The sequence below is a fragment of the Bubalus bubalis genome, chromosome 2 (genome assembly GCF_019923935.1).
Source record: "Bubalus bubalis isolate 160015118507 breed Murrah chromosome 2, NDDB_SH_1, whole genome shotgun sequence".
Lineage (NCBI taxonomy): Eukaryota > Metazoa > Chordata > Mammalia > Artiodactyla > Bovidae > Bubalus > Bubalus bubalis.
Window position 1 is genome coordinate 70,158,975 of NC_059158.1, and position 25,915 is coordinate 70,184,889.

Below are 25,915 nucleotides of genomic sequence, written 5' to 3' on the forward strand. Positions count from 1 at the left end.
CATTTTTAGTAGCCACATGGCTAACACCCCTAAAAAGTAACCATATAAAATAGTAATTTAACCAAGTCCAAAAGCACTGCAACTTAGTTGCACCATTTTTTGGTATCAGTTTGACATTCCACATTTCTAAAGATTGTGGCTTGAACTTCTTTCCTTCTGTTTATTTCTACACAAGCATGAAATTTTCTTGGTTTAATAACCTGAATTCAGTGAAAAAAAAAAAGCATTTGGGTATTTCCCTTTTCTGTAATTTACCTGTTTCATCTTTTCCCTCTCGCAAGAGTCACACATGCCACTTTTCTAATATTGTTTATTTCACTAAGATTTCTTTTTATAAATTTCTTCAATGTTGAAGATGGAATAAAAATATTCCCTTCATAGTTGCTTCTATGATAGGCAATAAGCCAGCCCCTTTTTGAAAGGTGGCATAATAACTGAGCTGTGAACAATGTGGTTTTACTCTAGAGACATCATTATTTTTAGCCTATTTATTTTAATAAAAGTAAAACACAGAATACAGGTTTTAAATCATTGTTGTTATAAAAGCAGTTCTAACTTCCTTAACATGTGGGTTACTTTTAAACATTTAGAAGCTTTTCAACCTTAAATATATTTCTTTGAGGACAAAGTTACTAAAATGTGAGCACACATTTCTATTTATAAACTAAGTAAAATAGCATTTGTTTATCATAATGTTCAGTAGACAATAACAATTTCAATTACTGTGTTTGCCCATTGATGGTACTTGAAGTATGGATCAGTTATCTAAATAACTTATGAAAAAATGTTGGTCTCTCAGATTATTAAATGAAATTGCACTTGAATCACAGTGCAGCCATTTATGCTTTTTGTCTTATTTTGTTGTCTTTACAATTGCATGTTTTTTACAGATCAGGAACTTCGTATTTATGAATTTAATATCAGTAAATTCATTATTTAATATCATTATTTAATTCATTATTAAATATTAGTTTCACTCCCAAAAAAAAATGTTGTCTGAAGTGTTTCTTGTTTTTGTCCACACAAAAGATGGCTTGGTTAGCATTTATTGTTGAAGAACTACTGTGATATTGTGAAAAAAATATCTTGCCCTTGAATTTACAACAATTTTTCTCAGTTAACAACTGGCAAGCTGTCAGGGAATCAGTCTTAGGACACTCAGAAAAATGCAAAATCATCACTCAGGCACTGGGAATAGAAAGTGATTCAGGTTTGTCACCGCTTCTTGGATGGAACAACATGGGGAGAAATAAATAAGCAAGAATCTAGAGTGTGCAAAATAAATTATTTGCTTTATTCAGTGCTGCAGCTAAGTGCTCATATTCATAAGAAACTTTAAGAAATGTGTCATTAACAGTAACAATCCAATTGCATGAATGTCCTTTATAATTAGAAATCATTTTCTTCTAATGAAATTAATTCACAAAAATTAAATGAGCTCATCTTGCTAGCAAGTGCTATATCTGTACCTTCTTCTAAAGTGGCACATTGGTATTCTCCAGGGATCTTGCAGGATGAGTTTGATGGGGAAGAGTCTTGCTTCAGTAGCTCTAAGAAGTCACAAGCTGCTGTTTCATAGCAGCTGAAAGAATGACACAGGTCAAATAGAAGGTGCCATTTCCCACTGGGGGTAATTGTTGCCATGAGAAAATGACGGCCCAGTGTAACCAGATGGCCTGGTTTTGTTAAGAGGAGTTGGATATCTGAATTTTCATATGCAATATTCTAATTGTTAAATGTCAAAAAATTCAGTGTTTAAGAAACACAGTCTGAGTCCATCAAATACATCCTTGGCCACCAGTTGCCAACCACTGCTTGAAAGATAAACAGCCCCACTGGGTTTGTGGTTGCTGCAGAGTTCCTGCTAATGCTAGAAAATATTGCAGTAGCAATGGGCCCAATTGCAGTGTTTATTAGAACTTGGAAATGATGTGAATAAACCATGATCCTGACTTTAAAAATTGACTCTCTGCTTCAGGTACAAGAAGGGCCAGAAATTGTCTGCAGATGGGCGCTTGCAGGTTTTACACAAGGAGACGAGACACTTGGTGTTCATTCCGAAGGTATGCGAGGCAGATGCAGGCCTCTATGTGGCATGGGCCCAAAACCCTAGCGGCATTCTCTCTTCCAGTGTCATCCTCCACGTGACAGGTAACTGCAAGCCGCCCATCACGAGGATAAACTGGGTCATGCTGTGTGTCATCTATGTTACTGTGTCCCTGATGTACTGGCTACTCACACAGTAAGTGCAGGGTTGGCACCCGTGGATGTCATTCTCATGAGCCTAAAGGACAACAATACAGCTGTTTATTTTCCTGCATCTCCCGTTTAGCACCCCCCACCAAGTGTACTTCCAGTCTAGCCATATTGCTTTTTTGGCTAATGCCACAGCTCTGTGAAATAATCAAATTTTCTTTAGTGCTTTAATGTATTTGAAGAGCTTGGTAAATCATTAGCAGTGAATCAGGATACATCTTTGAATTCTAGAAAGAGATGTGTTTAGTGCAAAACCCAGTCAAATTATACTATCTTTATTCCCTCCTAATTTAAGAGCATGCAAACCAAGGTTTATATAGATATGCAGATGTGAGTTTTATTTCAAATCCAGTTGTTTCATAATCTGTTTTTAATTGTACTCATAAACATCTTCTTGTAGAATAAGAGTAGAAACGTTGAGCTAAAATTGTAACTTTCATTATTGCACAAGATGTCTTTCAATTTTGCTTTTCCTGTTTTGATCCCATTTATTGAAATATGTTCTATGTAGTTTCAATGTAGCCTACATTCCTGAGTCTGAGGATGGCACTGCAAATAGTCATTCCCCCTGTTGATCTCATGGGTTTGACATTGGAGAATAGATGGGCCGTCACCTTTAAATGGAGATTGAAACTTCCATCAGCTGTGTGTGTCACAGAGCAAGGTGGAGCATAGCTGCAGAGGTGGACCAGCAATACTCCGGTCCTCCCACTGACGTATTTTGGGCAGCCATGTGTATACAATTGTAACCAGCTCCTCCTGCTTCTAGTCTTGTCCTGCTGCTAACCATTTTTACAGCCATTATAGTGGTAAGGCATCTCAGTGCTCATTTTCCCATTTGGAAATGGGTTCATAGTCTACCTCTTGGGCAATTGATGGTTTTAATTTCATGTCTTGTAAAGATCTGAGAAATGGAAAGTGCTCTATGAAGGCTAAGGGTAATTATATACTTTCATGTCATTTGTCATCACACTGCCTCCTGCCCTCTATTTTTCCTTCACATATTTGTTTCTTTAGAATATTAAAAATTAAAACAGTGGAGTTAGTATGTGATTTTGAACTGTTTCCATGTAGGAAAATGATGTTTTCTGAATTGAAACTGAAATCCTTTCCAATTTCTTAAGACTATCTCTTTTTCAAAGATTTGAAAGTAAACTCAGGGGGATATATTTAGTATGATGTCAGAGAGAAAAAGTATATAATAGGATGACATAAGATGAAGTCTATCCTTTTCTTATAATTATCCCTGTAACATTGAAGAATGTTCTATGCCTTTCTGAAACATATTATTCAGAAAAGAGGATCATTATTTTAGTTCATTAAAAAAATATAAGCATGTATAGGAGAAGCATTTGTTTTTAGGTTTTAAATGTAGTCTCATCATGTTAGGGTAAAATCTATAGTTGAAAGAATATTCATTATAGATTTTTGATAGAGGGGAGGAATTAATTATGTTGCTATAAAGACTGTCTGCAAATAAAAATATTTAAATTTAATATATTCAAGTTTATGTTAAAAAGTTACTGGATGTTATCTGAAGATGTGAAATGTGTGGCTAAGTAAAAATATATGTGTGGCATATATTTTCTTGTGCTGTGTATTCAGTTTAATTAAAAAATTTAATCTCTTAATTTTCTTAAAAATTTTGACAGAAAACTATTAAACACTTAAATATGCAGAATCCCAGGGAATCCATAGTCTCTTAATTCACCTATCCTTTTTGTCCAGTTTCAAGTATTGTGAATATCTTGCCAAATTGCTGTTCTCATTTGAAGCTAAAGAGTAAAACCTACTTATGTCCAAAGAGGGCTGGCAGACCCAGGTAATAAAGTCTTATCTTACTCTGTCTCTATCTTGTTAATTTAGTGGGATCTCCCATCCCATTTTGTCAGTTTGGTTGAATTTTTTCAATAGGAGAAAATCAAACAAAAGTTTAATAACATGTGTACATCAGAGAGACCCAGAAAAACTGATTGATGCCAGCTTGGTTGAAATTTTGGTTTGAGGTTGTAAGGACCTGGGAATTACTGGTTTGCTTTACCTGTTGCATGCTAGCTATTGCTAATCCTTTGAGGAGCAGAATAGGATATACATATACCCATGGTGCATGACCAAATAAGGCATATAAAATCCCTGATATATTTGATTTATATATCAAACACAAGGTATATCTATCTATATATATAAGCTTTATATATATATATATATCTATATCTCACATGTTTTTATACATATATACATAGAGCTCAAATGTTGAAATAGAGCATTATGCTGATAGTCTTGTTATAGTTCCAGTAGTTGTGTCTGTCTGTCTTTTTATCTATCATCTATTCATCCATCCATCCATCTATTTATTAATATTTACCTATCTACCCACTTACCTACCTACGTATTTTTCCGGGTTACTCAGTACCTAGTAATCCCCACAGCAGTGAAGAATAGCTTGCTGTTCAGTTATTCTTCAGGCTATATTTTTATTTCAAATCCTTAAGTGTGATTATTCTTTTGGTTAAAATTTTTTCTTGATGAAAAATTCCCCTTATGAAAGTATGAACCAAAATTATTGGTTAAAAGTTAAGAAAAGCTTAGGAAATGGACATGATGTTTCTATGTTGAGATATATATATATATATATATATATATATATATATCTCAAATAGGTAAATAGGTATAAATCATATATATATATGATTTATATATATTAATATATAAATATATTGTCCAGTTTCAAGTATTGTGAATATCTTGCCAAATTGCTATTCTCATTTGAAGCTAAAGAGTAAAACCTACTTATGTCCAAAGAGGGCTGGCAGACCCAGGTAATAAAGTCTTATCTTACTCTGTCTCTATCTTGTTAATTTAGTGGGCTCTCCCATCCCATTTTGTCAGTTTGGTTGAATTTTTTTAATAGGAGAAAATCAAACAAAAGTTTAATAACGTGTACATCAGAGAGACATATATATATATATATATATGATTTATACCTATTTACTTCTAAATTCTGGACAGTTAGAAATATCAAAACACTTTTCAATAAGAAAATGAAAATGACAAAAAAATTTTAAAGAACCTATACTCGATACCTTGAAGAAATGCAATGCAAAATGTGTTTTGAGCTTCTGATAAGGCAAAATCATTTTTTCCTCTTTTTATTTCCTAACAAAAGGATGTATAAACATCTGATGGTAAAGTTTTTTTTGTTTTTTTTTTTTTACATTCAATTCCAGGACAAATTTACCGTAGGAATCCTCATATTTGAATCTTTACATATTCTATAATATCTAAAATATTTGGAGAAAGAAGCAGGAACATTTAGCTGATTCATTCAATAATGCTAACCATCACTTAAAACCAAGACACAGGCTTAAAATAAATTATTGCAAGAACTTCCTAACCACTTCATCCAAGTTTAAATTTCTTCAAGTGTCACACAAAGCCCTTCAGTACCTATGTTTCCATTCCTAGCCTCTGTTCCATCCCTTCCAACCCACACCAAGTGCTACCTAACTTCAGGTTGTACCCTATCCTGCTCTTACTTCTCTTCAGTCCTCCTTCCCAGAACTGCCTTACTGTGGTCCACCCAGCTTCATGTGGCTTAATTCCTGCTTATCCTTCCAGGTCCTTTTGAGACACAGCCTCCCCAGGAAGCCTTCTGACCCATCAAGTCCAGTATAGATGCTCCTGCCATGTGCCCTGTCATCATCCAAGCTGCCCTTGTCATGTCCCTTAATAGTTGGATAGGAATTGCATGAGTGGGCATCTGTCTCCTGGCTAGAGTGAGAGATGCTTATCAGCAGGATCTGTGACAGCCCCATTCATCATGTTCTCAGCACCTAAGGCATAGTCACACTCGATATTTTTTGAATTGTTGTCAGAGGTAAGAAAAGATAAGCCTAGCTTGTTTTTCCTTTTTCTTTTGGAGAGATGGATGGGAGAATGTAAAAAGACAAAGATGTTATTCATTTGCCTGATTATTATTTCCTGTTATGGAAATTAACCACTTAGAATCAGATTCTAACTGTGAAGTATACATAAAATACTCTCACCTAACCTATGAAACTTAAGAGAGAACCCTTCAGATCATCGGGCTTTCCTGGTAGCTCAGCTGGTAAGGAATCTGCCTGCAATGCAGGAGACCCTGGTTTGATTCCTGGGTTGGGAAGATGCCCTGGAGAAGGGATACTTACCCACTCCAGTATTCTTGGGCTTCTCTGGTGGTTCAGACAGTAAAGAATCTGCCTGCAATGTGGAGACTTGGGCTGTATCCCTGGATGGGAAGGTCCCTTGGAGGAGGGCATGGCAACCCACTCCAAGACTCTTGCCTGGAGATTTCCATAGACAGAGGAGTCTGGTGGGCTATTGTCCATGGAGTTGCAAAGAGTTGAACATGACAGAGCGACTAAGCACAGCACAGCTTCAGATCATCTAGACTGCACCCAAATTGAAACTTTAAACTTAAAAATCTGTGATGGCTCTAGTAGTCAAAATAATATTGAGGAAATAAAAGTCAAAATCCAGGATCATTTTCCCAGCATTTTAAAGTAGGTATCGGTCAGTTCAGTCGCTCAGTCATGGCTGACTCCTTGCGACCCCATGGACTGTAGCAATGCCAGGCTTCCCTGTCCATCACCAACTCCTCGAGCTTACTCAAACTCATGTCCATTGAGTTGGTGATGCCAGCCAACTATCTCATCTTCTCTCATCCCCTTCTCCTGCTTTCAGTTTTTCCCAGAATCAGGGTCCCTTCCAATAAGTCAGTTCTTCACATCAGGTGGCCAAAGTTTTGGAGTTTCAGCTTCAGCATCAGTCCTTCCAATGAAAACTCAGGACTGATCTCCTTTAGGATGGACTGGTTGGATCTCCTTGCAGTCCAAGGGACTCTCAAGAGTCTTCTCCAACACCACAGTTCAAAAGCATCAATTCTTCAGCGTTCAGCTTTCTTTATAGTCCAACTCTCACATCCATACATGACCACTGGAAAAACATAGCTTTGACTAGATGGACCTTTGCTGGCAATGCTTTGTTTTCCAATGGCCCTTTGGCCAGGCAGGCTCCTCAGTCCATGGAATTTTCCAGGCAAGAGTACTGGAGTAGGATGCCATTACCTTTTCCAGAGCATGATCCTGACTTGGGGATCAAACCCAGGTCTCTCACATTGCAGGTAGATACTTCACCCTCTGAAACCCAGGTCTCTCACATTGCAGGTAGATACTTCACCCTCTGAGCCACTGCTCCTGCTAAGTCGCTTCAGTCGTGTCCGACTCTGTGCGGCCCCATAGACGGCAGCCCACCAGGCTCCCCCGTCCCTGGGATTCTCCAGGCAGGAACACTGGAGTGGGTTGCCACTTCCTTCTCCACTCTGAGCCACTAGGGAAGCCCAAAGCAGATATAATCAGGTGTAAATCATCATTAGGTGTAAATGGAGAAGTTGGTCTCTCACCTCTCAATGACTAAGTCCAAACTGCCAAAACCAGGATTTATGTACATCTTAACAACACTGCACAAATCATCGGTATTTTATTGTGGCTGGGGCTCAATAATCTGATTGTGAACAGATCTAATTTAAAACTGACATTTCATTCATAAATGTAAATCTTAAAAAAAAAGCCAAATGCAAAAATTTAGATTATTTGAATTCAAAATGAAGGAAGGAAAAAATACTACTTCTTGTTCCCCGATATTTATTTTTATTCATGACCATTCCTTCCTAGAAATTGCCATCTGAAGCTTTTGACATTCCTGTGGTAGGTACAGTATTTCAAGTGTGTCCATGAAATAAGTTAGCTGAAACAAAATAAAATATCTCCTCCTAGTACACCCTGATATTGTGCGTGTCAATGCAAATGCCAAAGCATGACAGACTGTTTTCCATTTATAATAAGCAGAATCTTGAGCTGCATCAAAGAACCAAAAGATTTGCATTCCCTAAATGAAATAGTGTCCTGCTCAAAGCAACAGTAATTCATTTTCTCCACTCTCTTCTCATGAGATGAGATTTGAATGTTATCAGCTGTGTATGGATTCAGCCTCAATACGGAAAAGCACAAAGCTGCTGAATTTGGCTTTTCCCCAAGAATCTCCACACTGCTATTCCTTGTGTGGGTGAGAGTTTATATAACATAATGAACCACCCAAGCATTGGGGGTGGAAGTTGGATGCATGACACTCTTCCAGATGACCAAGTCTTTGATTCTGGAGTTTGAGTGTTTGGCCGGATAGCTCTACCTTCTGTTCAATAGAAATTTCATTTGTTTAAGCCAGGACTTGGCAAATCCAATTTTTTGGATCCTCTTTTTTAATGCCATAAAATTAATACCCTATCATCCTCAAAGAACAAGGGAACAGAAAAAATTGTATAGACATGGATGTTTGTGTGCATATATTTCCAATTAGCACAATAAAAATCTGGTGAAATTAAAACATATTTTAAACATAGGTGTAGCTGGAAAAATTGATGATTTTTTTAAACTAAAACAATAAGTACATAATTGGAAGTTTTCAGTTTGAATTCTGATGGCTTCCTGCTATGGCTCTTTTCCCATTTAGAACCCACTTAAATATCAATACTTATAAAATAATAGCTCCAGTACTGGCTAATGAAACAACCTTTTCCCTTTGTCATTCAGCAACTGTTATTTTCCAAAAACTTTATTGATTCAAACAATTACAAAATGGTATTTTCTTATATTAGCATTAAAGTATCATATAATGAAATTTTTTGAAGATGAAAATTCAAAATACCAAATAAAAAGGAAGCTTGCTGCTGCTGCTGCTACTGCTAAGTCGCTTCAGTCATGTACGACTCTGTGTGACCCCATAGATGGCAGCCCACCAGGCTCCCCTGTCCCTGGGATTCTCCAGGCAAGAATACTGGAGTGGGTTGCCATTTCCTTCTCCAATGGCAAATAATCTCTTTACTCTTATTATTTTAATAAAGAAAGAAGGCTACCTTTCTTTGTAACAAATATTATGCAGACCTCCATACACACAGGCTGTTGGCAAGCAGGGCAGCTGGAAGTGCAAAGTAGGAAACGAGGTACCTGGCAGGATCAGAAAGCTAAATGCCCATCTGCTCCAAAGGGTCTTTTCTAGCAGCCATTGCCATGCTTACCCTCAAAGGCCTACTTTTGATGCAAGTTAATGCAGCTCTCAAAGATGCCTCTTAAATGTGCATTTATTCATTTCTGTTCATTTTAAAGGAGTAGTAGAATTTCTCATCACATCCTGGTCTGGGTTATCAGATTAAATAAGAACATTTCCCCCACCAAAAAAAAAAAAAAAACCTCAACACATTCTTGTGAGGAAATGGGGTATGTGGGAACCTTATCTGCTGTTCCACTAAGTGTGGGGAATTAGAGGACCAGACAGGAGAAGAAACCAAACATCAGGATGGGAAAACTGAGTAAGCTTTGGATTTCATCCTCCCTCTCAGTATGAATTTCCTATGGATCTAGGAAATTTATGTGGGGACCTCCCTGAGAGGAAGTTAGAAGCCCCAGTAAAATGTGTCTGCGTGATGTTTTTGGTTACTGGATTAGAGTAACTGTATTGGTAGAAGTGTCAGGGTGAGCACTCAGTCCACAACTGATGCTCTCAAGAAGGCCATGACAGACGTGGAGACAGAGGAGACACATGAGGAAGTGGCGACAAGTGGTGACAGAAGCTGGTTGCTATGGTGCAGCTGCTGCAAGCCCTACAACACCAGAGGTGGACCCCACCTGAAGGGGAGGAGCAATGAGAAGTTCTTCCCTAGAGACTTCAGAGAGAGCCTGATCTTCCTAATGCCTTCATTTTGAACTTCTAGCCTTCAGAACTGAAAGAATAAATTTCTGTTGTTTTTAAAGCATCCAGTTTGTGGTATTGTCCTCCTTTAGTATACTTGAGGATTGGTTCCGGGACACCTCTTTCTTCCACAGATACCAAATGCTGAATCCCTTATGTAAAATAGCATTGTACCTTGGGACCTTCCTTTATCAGCAGGAAGTTACCTGCTGTGCATCAGCAGCTACTGAGAGCTGACTGTTCTTTGTTACAGCAACCCCAGGAAACCAATGCAAAATGTCTTAGAAAAATCCATTCAAGTTTTTCTCTGGGAATACTCACTAGTAGACATAACTAGCGTTTCCAATAAGCACTCCCAGATTGTGCTGGAAGGCCTCAGTTCTCTTCTTGATCTGGGCATCACCTTGGTATATTTCAGTCAGCCAGTAACTATTCATCCTCTAAATGAGCACTCTCCCCTAGGTACACCACAGTGTATTAAAACCAGACCAATGTTTTAACATAAAGCTACAAACCAATATTACTCATAAACATAAACACAAAAATTCTCAACACAATACTGTTAGGGGAAGCACACTGAATGAAACCGCCCGCCCTGGCCAGGCACCATAGTAACCATTTGCATGAGTTGTTTTATGACAGGAGATCCTGATAAGGAATACGGAACTAATAAGCCACCACCAACGGAAAGAGTTCGGGAAAGGCCTAAAAGAGACACCGCGTGTCCGTCCACTTCCCAGAATCCCCCTCGCCAGCATCCATCTTGGGTGGCGTGCACCACCAGGAAAGACTCTTAATTAGAATGATTGGTCAAAGACCACCCGGAAACTAATCCTATCACCATAAAACCCGAGACTGAGAGCCACGCAGCAGAGCAGTTCTCCTGGGTTCCATTACCCTACTGCTCTCCACCCGGGTGCCCTTTCCCAATAAAATCTCTTGCTTTGTCAGCACATGTATCTCCTTGGACAATTCATTACCGAGTGTTAGACAAGAGCCCAGTTTCGGGCCCTGGAAGGGGTCTGCCTTCCTGCAACAATACTAACAAATTGAATCCAACAGTGAACAAATAGACTTTCACATACAATGGGATTTTTTCCCCAGATATACAAAGCTGATCCAATACTCAAAAATCAATCAGTATAATCCACCACATCTACAGGCAAGAAAAGAAAAATCATATGATTATATCAATTGCTTCAGGAATAACATTGGAGAAAATTTAATACATGTTTATGATAATTTTTAAAAAACTCTTAAGAAAACTAGTAACAGAAGAAATTTCCTCAACTTGATAAAGAACATCTACAAAGAACATCTAACTAACATCATATTTAATGGTGAGAAACTCCTCCCCACCCCAAGACTGGGAAGAAGATAAGAACGTCCTCTCTCACAACTCTCATCCAACATTATCCTGGAAGTCTGACCTAGTAAATAAGACAAGAAAAGGAAATAGAAGTTCTGTAGATTGGAAAAGAAGAAATAATATGTTTTTGTTTATAGAAAACCTGATTTTGAATAAATATTAAATGAATATAGCAAGTTCACCAAAACCATTGTGCAGAAGGCCTGCACCAGTGGTATCCAGGAGAAAGGCAAGGAATTAACAATAAATGAATCACATTGAATCGGGCATCTTTAGAGATCAAGACCAAATATGGGCAATCTGAACTTGTCTCTTTTCCAAAAATTAATTACAGACATCATGGATACTCAGGATCTAGTTGCAACATCTCACACTTTATTTTTCTTGCAGCTTCCTGCATTACTTTGTGGGGGTTTGAGAGAGGTAAATTATTTGAAGTAGGCAGTGATCAATAGAACAAGGGAATATTTGATGTGGAACATATATCAAACTTTATCATTTTCTGCCATTGTCATTATTGGAGAAAGAAAAATAGACATTGTAATTATAGTGTTGTAGAGCTGAGCTTTCTCCAACGATAACATACTAATATTAGAACAAAAGCAGTCCTTTTAACCTCTGACATCAAATCCCAGAGTGGATGATTTATCAGTTGGTACTCTCTTGCACTGCAAGAGTGAATGTATTGCCCATGCCTGGATAAGTGCTTTTCCTATCAGCAAAGATGGACTCATGATAGCATGTTTCAAAGAATTCTTGATAGAAATTGGACCTAAAATATGTCAGCCATTATATTGTACTTTAAAAAGTAATTAGTTTCATAATGTCACATCTTGGTCAATTATAAAAAGATGGAATACAATTGACTACTTTGACACCTACGTCTAACTAGAAACTTCAATGCAACTAATCATTTTGTATTTTCTCAATGGTAACTATAAGTACTTTCTTCATTTCTATGTTCTTGAAGGTAATTTTTGGTCATATATACCACTTGTCTAAAAATACAATTGGGTGCTCGCTTCTGCAGCACATATACTAAAATTGTAACGATACAGAGATTAGCATGGCCCCTGCGCAAGGATGACATGCAAATTCATGAAGCATTCCATATTTTTATGACTCTGAGGGGTGGGATGGGGAGCGAGGTGGGAGGAGGGTTCAGGATGGGGGATACATGTACACCCATGGATGATTCATGCCAGTGTATGGCAAAAACCACTACAATATTGTAAAATAATTAGCATCCAATTAAATAAATTTTGAAAATACAATTGGAGAAAATTTACTGATGTACCACAAAGGCCAAGTGTTAAACTGTATTTTATCAAATTATTTATAAATTTAATCATATTAAAAACAGTGAAGCACTGTTATGTGTCTCCTCAGGACTTATAAATGGATATGCAAGCAAACCACTCAGTTTTTGCTCAAATCTATGGCAGCATATTATGTAATTGCACACAATGATTTACTATTACAGTTAAAAATGGATCACAAATCATGAACAATGACCCAGGCATCACAGAATGTACATGTGCAAGTCATGACAACAATCTAAGGTTACAGGCTGGTTTTCTTGACATATGAGTCCCATTCTTCTGTGCTCTGACTCTAAACCATCATAGGTAAAAATTCAATAAGTTATCGGGATGGTACCACCTCACAGAGAACTTCATAATTAGGAAAATATATATGGTTTCTTTAAATATAAGAAATTATTAGTTGGCTTAATCACAGTTTGTAGCTCAGTGTGTTACATGCCACTAATGTCATTGTGAATTAATAAAAATCTTTTCAAGAGTTTTGGTATGGGTTCTTATCCATATGAATTAGGTAATATGTAAATTTCCAGGTGATGTATGATATAATCAGATTAGAAAAACACCTCTTGTTAGTGGAACCAGTGCCATGAGGAACTGATGACCAAGAGTTAAAATAGGCATTTTTTATTTTAATGGTTGTGTAATACAGACATATATTTATGTGCATTTATTTTGTCTACTAAGGACCCATGGACTGTAGCCTACCATGCTCCTCCATCCATGGGATTTTCCAGGCAAGAATACTGGAGTGGGCTGCCTTTTCCTCCTCTGGGGATCTTCCCAACCCAGGGATCGAACCTGTGTCTCCCACACTGTAGTCAGATGCTTTACCATGTGAGCCACCAGGGAAGTTATATTTATGTGCATGATACAACAAAAAATACTCAGCTCAACTGCAATTTTTTAAATATATGATGAAAAACCAGTGTTTCCAAACACGATTCCCAGATTACTGATAAACAAGGAGAAATATTCTTTAGATTTATATACAAACATATGAACTCCAAATATAAATCCATTTAAATTCCTCCTAGATAGCAATGCAGAGACTTATTTCTAAATAGAACTTGGAAGTTACTTTTATTTAAATGTAATAACAATATCATAAGTCATGCTTGAGAAGCAGCAGGGTTTTTTTTAATCCATTGTCTATTATATTTGTGTCTTCTGTATAAAGTACTGAATGTGATTTCTTAAAGATGAATTTTTCTAGTTTATTCCTCAAGGTTATTAAAGCATGTATCATTACTACAGGAACAAATGTTTTATGTGTTCATATCTTTTTTATCCCTAAAGGTTTACACATGCAGATAATGAAATGTATATTATGTCTACTAAGTACCTGGAAACAGTATAGAATTTACTTGCCTGTTTCTCAGCTCCACTGGGAGTTCTTTGAAATGTAATTTAAAATTAAATTATTGTAAAGGTAATAACTTTAATATGATTTTCTCATTCACCTTTTGCAGGTAGGGGATATTTATTATCATATGAATATTGATTCATAAATGCTTTTAATGAATGCAGTTTCTCTAATTTAAGAGAGAAAAATTTCATTGTATTTAATATTTGATAGGAAATATACTTCTATTTAATATCCCATTGCAGAATAGTGATCTGTTTGTAACAGGACAGTGACCAAATTAAATGAAGACAGTTTTCTAAAGTCACATATACTGGTTTCTGTGGTATAGACTTTACCATGAGAAAGAAACTAGCTATTGAATTCATTTCTCCTGTACTTTCTCACCATGTCATTAATTTTAAAATAGGAAAAAGTTTAGAAGATATGATATAATAAAGAATTTGTTTGCCTATCACTAAATAACTGATTATATATGGCATAGATAATTTAACCCAATAGTCATATTAAATATTTTTTGGGTTCACAGAACTGTGAAGTTCATGGAAATTGAATTCCATGTTAGACACAAACAGGAAGTATTGTCTAAGGAGATATTGTCTATTTATTGATAGATGAGATGATAAAGACAAGATGTCAAATAATAGCTATAACAATATGATGAAATGACAGATGGATGGAGGATGGAAAACTGAAAGAGATGCAAACTCAGTTATGATTATATATTAATGTTCTTCTCTGTGATGTTGGTTGGAAAAAAACTGTATCTTCCTCCTAATTTGAAGTAAACCCACATAAATGTACATATGGAAACAGATCCATATATATCTACAAACTTGCATACAAAAGGATCTAATTGCATTTATATTCATAACAAGTGTCTTCTGAAAATCTTACAAAGAGTTGGTGTAGAAAGTCATCCCAAGCACCTTCATCTCTTTCCATATGACCATTCCACCAGAACTGAACTGACCCTGAGACTCATGGGCTAGCTTCGGGAAAAACTCCTCCAGTATAGCACACAGACCCTGTCATGTAAACATCTAAGGCTTAGCCTCTTCGAGCCAACCTGCAAACTTACAGAGAGGTAGAAAAGAGTCCTGTTTCTCCATTGTGTGTCCACACTTGGCAGCCCCTCCCCTTCATATTCAATTCTTTTGAAGTGAAGAGTTAACATAAAGTAGGAGGAGAATCTTAAAGAATAAACTACCATAAGTCATCACTTGATTTTATTTGGTGTGTCTTTTAGAGCCTTGCTATAGATATACCCATTTGAATGCAGAATTCCAAAGAATAGCAAAGAGAGATAAGAAAGCCTTCCTCAGTGATCAGTGCAAAGAAACAGAGGAAAACAATAGAATGGGAAAGACTAAAGATCTCTCCAAGAAAATTAGAATTCATTTCTACACATTTCATGCAAAGGAACATTTCATGCAAGGGAACATTTCATGCAAAGATGGTCTCAATAAAGGACAGAAATGCTATGGACATAACAAAAGCAGAAGCTATTAAGAAGAGGTGGCAGGAATACACAGAAGAACTCTACAAAATTTTTTTCATGACCCAGATAATCACAAGGGTGTGATCACTCACCTAGAGCCAGACATCCTGGAATGCAAAGTCAAGTGGGCCTTAGGAAGTATCACTATGAACAAAGCTAGTGGAGGTGATGGAATTCCAGTTGAGCTATTTCAAATCCTAAAAGATGATGCTGTGAAAGTGCTGCACTCAATATGCCAGCAAATTTGGAAAACACAGCAGTGGCCACAGGACTGAAAAAGGTCAGTTTTCTTTCCAATCCCTAAGAAAGGCAATGCCAAAGAATGCCCAAACTACAGCACAATTGCACTCATCTCACACACTAGTAAAGTAATGCTCAAAATTCTCCAAGCCAGGCTTCAACAATATGTGAACCATGAACTTCCAGATGTTCAAGCTGGTTTTAGAAAAGGCAGAGGAACCAGAGATCAAATTGCCAACATCTGCTGGATCATTGAAAAAACAAGGGAATCCAGAAAAACATCTATTACTACTTTACTGAATATGCCAAAGCCTTTGACTGGGTGGATGACAACAAACTGTGGAAAATTCTGAAAGAGATGGGAATACCAGACCACCTGACCTGCCTCCTGAGAAATCTGTATGCAGGTTAGAAAGCAACAGTTAGAACTGGACATGGAACAACAGACTGGTTCCAAATAGGAAAAGGAGTATGTCAAGGCTGTATATCGGCACCCTGCTTCTTTAACTTATATGCAGAGTACATCATGAGAAACGCTGGGCTGGATGAAGCACAAACTGGAATCAAGATTGCTGGGAGTAATATCAATAACCTCAGATATGCAGATGACACCACCCTTATGGCAGAAAGTGAAGAGGAACTAAAGAGTGTCTTGATGAAAGTGAAAGTGGAGAGTGAAAAAGTTGGCTTAAAGCTCAACATTCAGAGAACTAAGATCATGGCATCCGGTCCCATCACTTCATGTCAGACAGATGGGGAAATAGTGGCTGACTTTTATTTTAGGAGGCTCCAAAATCACTGCAGATGGTGATTGCAGCCATGAAATTAAAAGACGCTTGCTCCTTGGGAGAAAAGTTATGACCACGTACACAGCATATTAAAAAGCAGAGACATTACTTTGCCAACAAAGGTCCGTCTAGTCCAAGCTATGGTTTTTCCAGTAGTCTTGTATGGATTGAGAGTTGGACTATAAAGAAAACTGAGTGCCAAAGAATTGATGCTTTTGAACTGTGGTGTTGGAGAAGACTCTTAAAAGTCCCTTGGACTGCAAGGAGATCCAACCAGTCCATCCTAAAGGAGATCAGTCCTGAATATTCATTGGAAGGACTGATGTTGAAGTTGAAACTCCTATACTTTGGCCACCTAATGCGAAGAGCTGACTCATTTGAAAAGACCCTGATGCTGGGAAAGATTGAAGGCGGGAGGAGAAGGGGACCACAGAGGATGAGATGGTTGGATGGCATCAGCAACAAAATGGACATGAGTTTGAGTAAACTCTTGGAGTTCGCGATGGACAAGGAGGCCTGGCGTGCTTCAGTCCATGGCCTCGCAAAGAGTCAGACATGACTGAGCAACTGAACTGAACTGAATCTAGAATTGCCAAATGGCAATTTCAGATTAGATATGGAAAGTCATATCTATCACCAAATAGTTAAAATGAGAATGAAGTTTAGTTATAATTTGCTTATTTCTGACAATGCAGTATACAGCCAAGGTCATATAATTTAAATATTAATAATGCCAAATTTTAATATATTTGTCAATGTTATCAAAATAGCCATATTAACTTTGTACTGTGTTTGGCATCAAAAATATACTTTAATTCTTATAACATGAATAGCAAAATTTCCTTGTTAATGTCTGATTATAAAAATGGCAGCAATAAATGTTAAAAATATACTAAGACTTAGATTACTTTTACTGCAAAAAATTTAAGTGATCCCAGTATAACTGAAGTTTTTAGGTCACTTGAAATAGTATGCCCTGGGATTTCATTGCTAAATTTTCCAAAGGGCATTTAATGTTGGCATTGACTTGTTGGCTATTTACACTCATTGGTGGGGCATAGAACTCTGAATATAATTGCAAATGGTTTCTGATTTCCTACACCCATCCCCCACCAAAAGAATTTCTAAATGCTGAGAGTATTTTATCCATTCTGAGTAAATATTTGGCATATTTTCAAATAGACAAGTACTGGCCTTGTCTAATAATTTGCCTGACCTATTATGGCCCTCAAGGACTTTATTGACTAGCACTGTGGGCTTTAGAACACAGAATAGAACATATTCTTTTGGAATCTCTTTTGCAGAGTTCTTGGTGGCAGTGCCTAAAGCACACACATTGTCAAAACTCTTCGATTAAATATGTAAGCCCTCAACCTAATTAATTTTCAAAGAGGATTCTACAGATTCCAGGATGGTCCTTACCACTCTAACTTCTTTTACTGTTTATATTATAAAACTGGTCAAGCTATTTCAATATTCCTATGACAGTTTTGAATTTTTCCATTTTGAATATTATAAATTTGGAGCACAGATGTCACCAACATGAAGTTACTGCATACAAGGCTTGAAGTTGTTAAAAACCAAAGTTCCTCAAACTTTAATATGCATAAAAATGACCTGAGAGTCTTGCTAAGATGTAGATTCCAATTCAGTAGGTCTGGGGTGGAATCTGAGGCTCTTCATTTTCAACAAGGTCCTGGGTGATGCTGATGCTGCTGGTCCTTTATCAGTTCAGTTCAGTTCAGTCGCTCAGTCCTGTCCGACTCTTTGCGAGCCAATGGACTGCAACATGCCAGGCCTGCTGTCCATCACCAACTCCCAGAGTTTACTCAAACTCATGTCCATTGTGTTGCTGATGCCATCCAACCATCTCATTCTCTGTCATCTCCTTCTCCTCCCACCTTCAATCTTTCCCAGCATCAGGGTCTTTTCAAATGAGTCAGCTCTTCGCATCAGGTGGCCAAAGTATAGGAGTTTCAACTTCAACATCAGTCCTTCCAATGAATATTCAGGACTGATCTCCTTTAGGATGGACTGGTTGGATCTCCTTGCAGTCCAAGGGACTTTTAAGAGTCTTCTCCAACACCACAGTTCAAAAGCATCAATTCTTTGGCGCTCAGTTTTCTTTATAGTCCTACTCTCATATCCATACATGACTATTGGAAAAACCATAGCTTTGACTAGACGGACCTTTATTGGCAAAGTAATGTCTCTGCTTTTTAATATGCTGCCTATGTTGGTCATAACTTATCTCCCAGGAGTAAACATCTTTTGATTTCATGGCTGCAGTCACCATCTGCAGTGATTTTGGAGCCTCCTAAAATAAAAGTCAGCCACGATTTCCCCATCTGTCTGACATGAAGTGATGGGACCGGATGCCATGATCTTAGTTCTCTGAATGTTGAGCTTTAAGCCAACTTTTTCACTCTCCACTTTCACTTTCATCAAGACACTCTTTAGTTCCTCTTCACTTTCTGCCATAAGGGTGGTGTCATCTGCATATCTGAGGTTATTGATATTACTCCCAGCAATCTTGATTCCAGTTTGTGCTTCATCCAGCCCAGCGTTTCTCATGATGTACTCTGCATATAAGTTAAAGAAGCAGGGTGCCGATATACAGCCTTGACATACTCCTTTTCCTATTTGGAACCAGTCTGTTGTTCCATGTCCAGTTCTAACTGTTGCTTTCTAACCTGCATACAGATTTCTCAGGAGGCAGGTCAGGTGGTCTGGTATTCCCATCTCTTTCAGAATTTTCCACAGTTTGTTGTCATCCACCCAGTCAAAGGCTTTGGCATATTCAGTAAAGTAGTAATAGATGTTTTTCTGGAATTCCCTTTTTTGATGATCCAGCAGATGTTGGCAATTTGATCTCTGGTTCCTCTGCCTTTTCTAAAACCAGCTTGAACATCTGGAAGTTCATGGTTCACATATTGTTGAAGCCTGGCTTGGAGAATTTTGAGCATTACTTTACTAGTGTGTGAGATGAGTGCAATTGTGCTGTAGTTTGGGCATTCTTTGGCATTGCCTTTCTTAGGGATTGGAAAGAAAACTGACCTTTTTCAGTCCTGTGGCCACTGCTGTGTTTTCCAAATTTGCTGGCATATTGAGTGCAGCACTTTCACAGCATCATCTTTTAGGATTTGAAATAGCTCAACTGGAATTCCATCACCTCCACTAGCTTTGTTCATAGTGATACTTCCTAAGGCCCACTTGACTTTGCATTCCAGGATGTCTGGCTCTAGGTGAGTGATCACACCCTTGTGATTACCTGGGTCGTGAAAAAAATTTTTGTAGAGTTCTTCTGTGTATTCCTGCCACCTCTTCTTAATAGCTTCTGCTTTTGTTATGTCCATAGCATTTCTGTCCTTTATTGAGACCATCTTTGTATGAAACGTTCCCTTGGTATCTCTAATTTTCTTGAAGAGATCTCTAGTCTTTACCATTCTATTGTTTTCCTCTATTTCTTTGCACTGATTACTGAGGAAGGCTTTCTTATCTCTTCTTGCTATTCTTTGGAACTCTGCATTCAGATGTTTATATGTTTCCTTTTCTCCTTTGCTTTTTGCTTCTCTTCTTTTCACGGCTATTTGAAAGGCCTCCTCAGACAGCCATTTTGCTTTTTTGCATTTCTTTTTCTTGGGGATTGTCTTGACCCCTGTCTCCTGTACAATGTCATGAACCTCCGTCCATAGTTCATCAGGCACTTTATCTATCAGATGTAGTCCCTTAAATCTATTTCTCACTTCCACTGTATAATCATTAGGGATTTGATTTAGGTCATCTTGAACAGTCTAGTGGTTTTCCCTACTTTCTTTAATTTAAGTCTGAATTTGGCAATAGGGAGTTCATGATCTGAGCCACAGTCCACTCCCAGTCTTGTTTTTGCTGACTGTATAGAGCTTCTCCATCTTTGGCTGCAAAGAATATAATCAGTCTGATTTCGGTGTTGACCATCTGGTGATGTCCATATGTAGAGTCTTCTCTTGTATTGTTAGAAGAGGGTGTTTGCTATGACCAGTGTGTTCTCTTGGCAAAACTCTATTAGCCTTTGCCCTGCTTCATTCTGTACTCCAAGGCCAAATTTTCCTGTTACTCCAGGTGTTTCTTGACTTCCTACTTTTGCATTCCAGTCTCCTATAATGAAAAGGATATCTTTTTTGGGTGGTAGTTCTAGAAGGTCTTATAGGTCTTCATAGAACTGTTCAACTTCAGCTTCTTCAGCGTTACTGGTTGGGGCATAGACTTGGATTACTTGATATTGAATGGTTTGCCTTGGAAATGAACAGAGATCATTCTGTCATTTTTGAGACTGCATCCAAGTACTGCATTTTGGACTCTTTTGTTGACTATGATGGCTACTCCATTTCTTCTCAGGGGTTCCTGCCCACAGTAGTAGATATAATGGTCATCTGAGTTAAATTCACCCATTCCAGTCCATTTTAATTTGCTGATTCCTAGAATGTCAGCGTTCACTCTTGCCTTCTCCTGTTTGACCACTTCCAGTTTGCCTTGATTCATGGACCTAACATTCCAGGTTCCTATGCGGTATTGCTCTTTACAGCATTGGACCTTGCTTCTATCACCAGTCACATCCACAGCTGGGTGTTGTTTTTGCTCTGGCTCTGTCTCTACCTTCTTTCTGAAGTTATTTCTCCACTGATCTCCAGTAGCATATTGGGCATCTACTGACCTGGGGAGTTCATCTTTCAGTGTCCTATCTTTTTGCCTTTTCATACTGGGTATGAAGCAGACTTGGGTATGGCATAAGCTCTCTTGGAGGAGGTTGCTATTAACCCCACCATAGAGCTGCCAGAACTTACACAGGACTGGAAAATAGACTCTTGGAGGGCACAACAGAACCTTGTGCACCAGGACCCAGAAGAAAGGAGCAGTGACCCCACAGGAGACTGCCCCAGACTCGCCTGTGTGCGTCTGGGAGCATCTGGTGGAGGCGTGGGTCAGTGGTGACCCTCTGCAGGGTTGGCACTGAATATAGCACTACATGCATGGGATCTTTTGAGGTTGGTCAGCATGATCTTCATTACCTCCAAAGTTTGGCCCCAAGTAAATAGCAGGGAGAAAACACAGCTCCACCCATCAACAGAAAATTGGATTAATGATTTACTGAGCATGGCCCTGCCAATCAAACAAGACCCAGTTTACCCCTCAGTCAGTCTGTCCCACCAAGAAGCTTCCATAAGCCTCTTATCATTCTCCATCAGAGGGCAGACAGACTGAAAACCCCAATCACAGAAAACTAACCAATCTAATCACTTGGACCACAGCTTTGTCTAACTCAATGAACCTATGAACCATGCCCTGTAGGAGCACCCAAGACAAACTGGTCATGGTGGAGAATTCTGACAAAATGTGGTCCACTGGAGAAGGGAATGGCAAGTTCAGTTTAGTTCAGTCACTCAGTCGTGTATCTGCGACTCCATGAACTGCAACATGCCAGGCCTCCCTGTCCATCACCAACTCCTGGAGTCCACCCAAACCCATGTCCATCGAGTCAGTGATGCCATCCAACCATCTCATCCTCTGTCGTCCCCTCCTCCTCCTGCCCTCAATCTTTCCCAGCATCAGCGTCTTTTCCAATGAGTCAGCTCTTCGCATCAGGTGGCCAAAGTATAGGAGTTTCAGCTTCAACATCAGTCCTTCCAATGAACACCCAGGACTGATCTCTTTTAGAATGGACTGGTTGGATCTCCTTGCAGTCCAAGGGAGTCTCAAGAGTCTTCTCCAACACCACAGTTCAAAAGCATCAATTCTTCGGTGCTCAGCTTTCTTTATAGTCCAATTGCATATCCATACATGACCACTGGAAAAACCATAGCCTCAACTAGATGGACCTTTGTTGGCAAAGTAATGTCTCTGCTTTTAAATATGCTGTCTAGTTCATGGCTACAGTAACCATCTACAGTGATTTTGGAGCACAGAAAAATAAAGTCTGCCACTCTTTCCACTGTTTCCCCATCTATTTGCCATGAAGTGAAGGGACCAGATGCCATGATCTTAGTTTCGGAATGTTGAGCTTTAAGCCAACTTTTTCACTCTCCTCTTTCACTTTCATCAAGACACTCTTTAGTTCTTCTTCACTTTCTGCCATAAAGGTGGTGTCATCTGCATATCTGAGGTTATTGATATTTCTCCCAGCAGTCTTGATTCCAGCTTGTGCTTCATCCAGCCCAGCGTTTCTCATGATGTACTCTGCATATAAGTTAAAGAAGCAGGGTGACAATATACACCCTTGACGTACTCCTTTTCCTATTTGGAACCAGTCTGTTGTTCCATGTCCAGTTCTAACTGTTGCTTCCTGACCTGCATATAGGTTTCTCAAGAGGCAGGTCAGGAGGTCTGGTATTCCCATCTCTTTCAGAATTTTCCAGTTTATTGTGATCCACACCGTCAAAGGCTTTGGCATAGTCAATAAAGCTGAAATAGATGTTTTTCTGGAATTCCCTTGCTTTTTTGATGATCCAGCAGAAGTTGGCAATTTGATCTCTGGTTCCTCTGCCTTTTCTAAAACCAGCTTGAACATCTGGAAGTTCATGGTTCACATATTGTTGAAGCCTGGCTTGGAGAATTTTGAGCATTACTTTACTAGTGTGTGAGATGAGTGCAATTGTGCTGTAGTTTTGGCATTCTTCGGCATTGCCTTTCTTAGGGATTGGAATGAAACCTGACCCTTTCCAGTCCTGTGGTCACTGCTGAGTTTTCCAAATTTGCTGGCATATTGAGTGCAACACTTTCACAGCATCGTTTTTCAGGATTTGAAATAGCTCAACTGGAATTCTATCACCTCCACTAGCTTTATTCATAGTGATGCTTCCTAAGGCCCACTTGATTTCACATTCCAGGATGTCTGGCTCGAGGTGAGTGATCACACCATCGTGATTATCTGGGTGGTGAAGGGAATGGCAAACCACTTCAGTATTCTTGCCTTGAGAACCCCATGAACAGTATGAACAGTATGAAATTCTAGATTAGATATGTAGATATACTAGATGAGATAAAAGTAGATGATAAAACTCATGTTGTAGATAAAGTAGATGAGTTAAATTCAGCACATCTTTTGGTATTGCTCTGAGGAACCTAAAGGCATCAGAATCTTTTTTTTTAATATGATAAACATAGGCTTTTTGTTGAGGTTGTCATGTATCTTCTGACCAAGTTAATTGAAATCCTTGAATAGTGCTTATTAAAATAGTGGAACACTGATTTTATAAAATATAGCATGCATCTGAGCCTGTTTTAATCATCTTGCATTCAGATAGAAATAGAAATGTTTTAAAGCACTTGTTTTAAAGATATGGGCTATTCTGAATTACTCTTCTCAAATGTTACTGCTTTGAAGTGCCAAAGACCTAAATTCTAATCCTAGCTCTGCTACAGAAGAGCTCTGAGGATTTAGGCAACTAAAAATCTCTGTCCCTCATGTTCTTTGCCTGTGAATAATGATGGTATAAATTAAACCATCTCTAAGAGTGCTTCCAGCTCTCACTGATCTCTAAGGTGTATTAAACACACAAGTACATCCTTGGTTTTCTCATTAGAACAGACAGATGATATTACCAAGGACTTGATAGGTAGAGGCCAAATGATCGAGAGGCCAGCCAAGTTTTAGAATAAAATTTCAAGAAAAATTTTCTGGGAAGCAGAAGGCAAATAAGAACTTTCTTTGCTGGGAATAGGATACACTTGGAAGTCATCAAATATTCTCTTTATTCAACAGAGAAGAAAAGAAAAGAAATTACAGTAAGACTCCAAATAGAGTCAGTTAAAAACACAGTTAAAAAGCAGTCAGGCTCCTATTCAGTCCCTATAAGTCCCAGCCTCAATGCCCTCTAATGCAGAAATGCTGTTAGCAATCTATGACTCAGTTGAATGATAAAATAATTGAGAACATAGCACATAGTAACTATTGACAAATTATCCCTATGTTAGAGAAGAGAAAGTTAATTGGCATAGATGTTGTCAGTTTTCTGAAAAAATGCAACCTTATATGGCCATCGTCTTTGTATGGCGTGAATATGAAATCGAATAGTAGCATAATAGAACATAAAACGTCATTTGGACATGTTTAGCATGTGGAATCTTGACCTTCATAGATAGGTAACCTCAGAAGATTGTAACACTCAAAACACTGTTGTCAGTATGCCCACCCACACAATACCTGCTTTCAAGGAAAGGTCCATGTCAGTTTCAGGAATTACAAAAGTTTGGCTTTTATTATATTGAAATGAATCAAATTATTTTTCTATCATCTCTTTTGAAATAAGCTTGGCTTCTCTGATAGCTCAGCTGGTAAAGAATCTGCCTGCAATGCAGGAGACCCTGGTTCAATTCTGGGTCGGGAAGATCCGCTGGAGAAGGGATAGGCTACCCACTCCAGTATTCTTGGGCTTCCTTTGTGTCTCAGCTGGTAAAGAATCTGCCTGCAAAGTGGGAAACCTAGGTTTGATCCCTGGGTTGGAAAGATCCCCTGAAGAAGGGAAAGGCTACCCACTCCAGTATTCTGGCCTGGAGAATTCCATGGACTATACAGTCCATGAGGTCACAAAAAGTCGGACATGACTGAATGACTTTTACTTCACACGTTATATATATCTAATGTTTTCTTCTAAATGGTTCATGTATTTTTTTAATGTATCATTTGATTTCACTTTGATCTATTTTAGCTCTCATTCTCAGGGAGAAGCAACTCTGTTACAGTCATTTTTTTAAACAATATCTTTTTATTGCATTTAGAGTAATTGCAACTAGAACATTTCATAATTTTATTCTAGATTGAACTAAGTGAAAGTGAAAGTCACTCAGTCATATCCAACTCTGCCACCCCATGAACTGAGTCCATGGAATTCTCCAGGCCAGAATACTGGAGTGGGAAGCCTTTCCTTTCTCTGGGGATCTTCCCAACCCAGAGATCTAACCCAGGTTTCCCGCATTGCAGGCAGATTCTTTACCAGCTGAGTCACAGGGAAGCCCGAGAATACTGGAGTGGGTAGCCTATCCCTTCTCCAGGAGATCTTCCCAACCCAGGAGTTGAACTGGGGTCTTGTCTTCTGCATTGCAGGTGGATTCTTTATCAACTGAGCTATCATGGAAGTTAAGAGAAATTTAATTAAAGCCTGGACATAAATATTTTCAAGTGCTCAACATGTTCAGATATGATTTTCTTATATTTAAAGTTTCACAGGAAGAGATTATATGTTTAGTTAAGAGTACGGATTCATGTTGATATATGGCAAAACCAATACAATATTGTAAAGTTAAAAAAAAAGAGTA

At 38.3% G+C, this 25,915-nt stretch overlaps 1 protein-coding gene and 1 non-coding gene across 11 annotated transcripts in view; both read left to right on the plus strand.

Annotated features, from left to right (window-relative positions):
- CCDC141 (coiled-coil domain containing 141) overlaps positions 1-3,839 on the plus strand; it is a 213,691-nt gene extending 209,852 nt beyond the window's left edge. For 5 of the 10 annotated variants that reach the window (XM_044932914.2, XM_044932920.2, XM_044932926.2 and 2 more), the window contains one exon: positions 1,979-3,839. In XM_044932914.2, coding sequence (XP_044788849.2) covers positions 1,979-2,246 — 268 coding nt within the window. In that variant the 3' untranslated portion in view covers positions 2,247-3,839. The remainder of the gene's footprint in view (positions 1-1,978) is intronic. The other 5 variants (XM_044932921.2, XM_044932936.2, XM_044932942.2 and 2 more) reach the window with 2 other exon arrangements.
- Positions 3,840-12,421: 8,582 nt separating this feature from the next.
- LOC112583169 lies at positions 12,422-12,525 on the plus strand. The gene has a single exon (XR_003107512.1). It is a non-coding gene; the product is annotated as a U6 spliceosomal RNA (small nuclear RNA).
- The last annotated feature ends 13,390 nt before the right edge of the window (positions 12,526-25,915 follow it).